The following is a 2,823-nucleotide window of genomic DNA, read 5'->3' on the forward strand; positions in this document are numbered from 1 at the left end:
GTGGGCGATCATACTCGCGCTACTATGGAGCAGAGCCACACCAAACTTCCCGACCTCAAACTTTGTGGGCGGGACTAAGTTCGGAATGGCACCCAGGCTAATCAACTCCTACTTACAAAGGCTCATTTCTTAACTGTTTAGCTACATGGTATCATATAGTCCTCACACTTCCTTGTCAATGCATTAATGTATGTGAAACATATAATTTTATAGCAAAAATAAAACCTTTTATTGTTAGTTAATTAAGAGGATGTTGGTATAATCCTGACTGGATACCAGCCTTGTAAACAGAAGTGATTGAGTTATTATTTAAAATCAGTCGGTTTTCTAGCATTAACCTGAACTTGTAATGGGATGGGCACTGAAACTTGGTATCAAAACGGCTCAGCTTCAGCTTATCGGTTCTCTCAACAGTATTATTATTAAGGTGCTATTTCATTTTTTTATGGAGACTCCTACTCAGAAAATGTAGTGCTCTCCTCCTTTTTAAGAAAGAGAGGACTGATGGGATGGGCTATGTTCTGCGCTCACAAGTTGGATATATATGTGTGTGTGTGGTCCTTATATAAGGCAAGAAAATAAAGTGTTACATTTTATGTTTTTGCTCTGACCCTCCAACAATGTTCCAACATATAAAAAATGAGCACATGCTGCATTTGAAGAATTTTGGTTAAACTTGAAATTCTTACAATGAATATGATAGGTATGCATAGTTTGCTTATGATCAAGACTGAGGTTTTTATTTATTTTATTTATTACCTGTTGATAATGATTACATTTGATACATTTTTATCTTTTATTAGACATATTTTATTAAAATGTGTTGTTATTAATTGTTATTGTTACTAAATTTTATTAATTATTGTACAGTTTATCAAGATGTTTGTGTAAAAAGACCAGAAGACCTGAACTCCTTGAGGGCCACACCTCGCTTTGCTGCGGTTCTGCAAACAGCTTTTTTTTTAATGGAATCTTGTTTATGTTGCATATGTTGGAATTCCACAGTTAGCGTTGCTACTGCTCTTATTGTATATTTCAGTTTATGGTGTTGATGCAAGAAGAAACTCAATACTTTTTGCTTGGAAGGCAATTTGGTACCCATTGTGTCATCCTGTGGGGACAACATATAATAGTCTCTTGATTTTGTGGCCATTTTTTCAGCTGAAATGTTACAAGTTCATCAACTGCACAACAATGTACTATTTAGCAAGATGTTGTTACTTTGTAAGACTGAGGAAATGCCTAGCACGCTTTTATAAATTTTCCTCCTGACACCAAAACTAGACGTCTAGATAGGTGACACCGGAGCCAGACGTCTGAGACTGATGCCACTGGATCATTCTAATGTCTCCAAATATGGAATGTTTATATCTTTTTCACTAAAACATTTCATTTTGATTGTTTAATTTATATAATTCTACTTTTAATACATTATGTAATAAGTTGATAAGTTGCTCGACTATGGATGTTTTGTTGCATATTCAATCGGCTTTAGCTACCTCTTTTACCTCTCTGCAATAATTTGCATATGATGTTTCCTCAATATATGGAATGTGAGGACCAATCATATATACCCATACATGTATATATTGAGCCTGTAGATATTTTAGAAAATGTAGCAGAAAGCATACATTTCTTATTCTCAAAAATAATGAAATGTTGCAAGAAAATAAGGAAACTAGGACAAATTATGACAGATAATGAGAGATGCCTAAAGAGCAGTAGCTGTTTGTGTAACTTTCCGGTGTTTTTCCCCCCATCAGCCACTGGTGTCCTGTACGTGATTAACCGCTACAAACAGGTCCTGTCGGCCTTCATCAAGAAGAAAAGCATGAGCGAGGCCTTCCGCCACCACGGCATTGACAGGAACACCATCGCCAACACTGCGTCTATCGCTGAGCTTCACCTCGCTGGGAAAGAAATGGTACCACTGGTGGGCCAGTTCCGCCAAGGAGAAGAGACTCTGGTTAACTACGCCCAGCGGTGCACCTTGGTCATCGATAGCGACCCTGAACTGTCCAGAAAAATCGAGCAGATGAAGGCCAATGGTCAGCTGTTACCTATTTCAGGGAAGAGGTCCAGGGTGATGCACTCTCACATGCAGCCACTGCGGGATGCTACAGAGAGCATCTTAATAGGTTGATGATTTAAATGTTTTAAGTAGAGGTGGATAAAAGATTTCTTAGAGTTGATGCAGCTGTTTTATGTCTTTTTTTTTATTTATCACTGAGGATTTTTTTTCCTTATTTATTCTGCAAAAATGGTGTATGTAATAACATAAATGTCCAGCAGATGGCATTGTGCTCTAGTTATTTTTGCTGATAAAGGAATTGTCATTGATTTCAAAATGGTGGACTTTCAGACATCTTTTTATATGCATTTCACTTTTATTAGAGGTGTTTAAAAACAGCAAAAAAATTTTTCCCTTAATGTTCAGGATGATATATGGATGTGAATCTGTGACAGAATAGGAGTCATATTCAGTTAATAAGGATATGCATTCTAGTGTGGCCTGATTGTCAGATTAAAAATGCCTGTTGAAAAAAACAAAAAGCAGGTTTTTAAATTTGTTTTCATTTAATGATTTTTTTTTTATTAATCTGCTGTAATAATTTGACCTTCAATGATGTGTTTTTATTATCTGTGAGCAGAAAATCATAAATAACAGAAATAAATGCTCAAAAACATCATTTTGTGTAATATATTTATACTGTGTGTTTCACGTAGTGAATAAAAGTACTGAAGAAAACTTTAATATTCAAATTTAGGGAACATGATTTTTAAAAACAATATATTTTATAAAGAAAAAGAAGAGATTGAAAA

General features: G+C 35.3%; 1 protein-coding gene across 2 annotated transcripts in view; it reads left to right on the forward strand.

Moving 5' to 3' along the window:
* The window catches only part of LOC107094806 (coiled-coil domain-containing protein 106-like), a 9,163-nt gene extending 6,960 nt beyond the window's left edge, over positions 1 to 2,203 (forward strand). For both annotated transcript variants that reach the window (XM_015390652.1, XM_015390651.1), the window contains exon 5: positions 1,764 to 2,203. In XM_015390652.1, coding sequence (XP_015246138.1) covers positions 1,764 to 2,143 — 380 coding nt within the window. In that variant the 3' untranslated portion in view covers positions 2,144 to 2,203. The remainder of the gene's footprint in view (positions 1 to 1,763) is intronic.
* Positions 2,204 to 2,823: the final 620 nt, after the last annotated feature.

Source organism: Cyprinodon variegatus, unplaced genomic scaffold (genome assembly GCF_000732505.1).
Source record: "Cyprinodon variegatus isolate N-32 unplaced genomic scaffold, C_variegatus-1.0 Scaffold507, whole genome shotgun sequence".
NCBI lineage: Eukaryota > Metazoa > Chordata > Actinopteri > Cyprinodontiformes > Cyprinodontidae > Cyprinodon > Cyprinodon variegatus.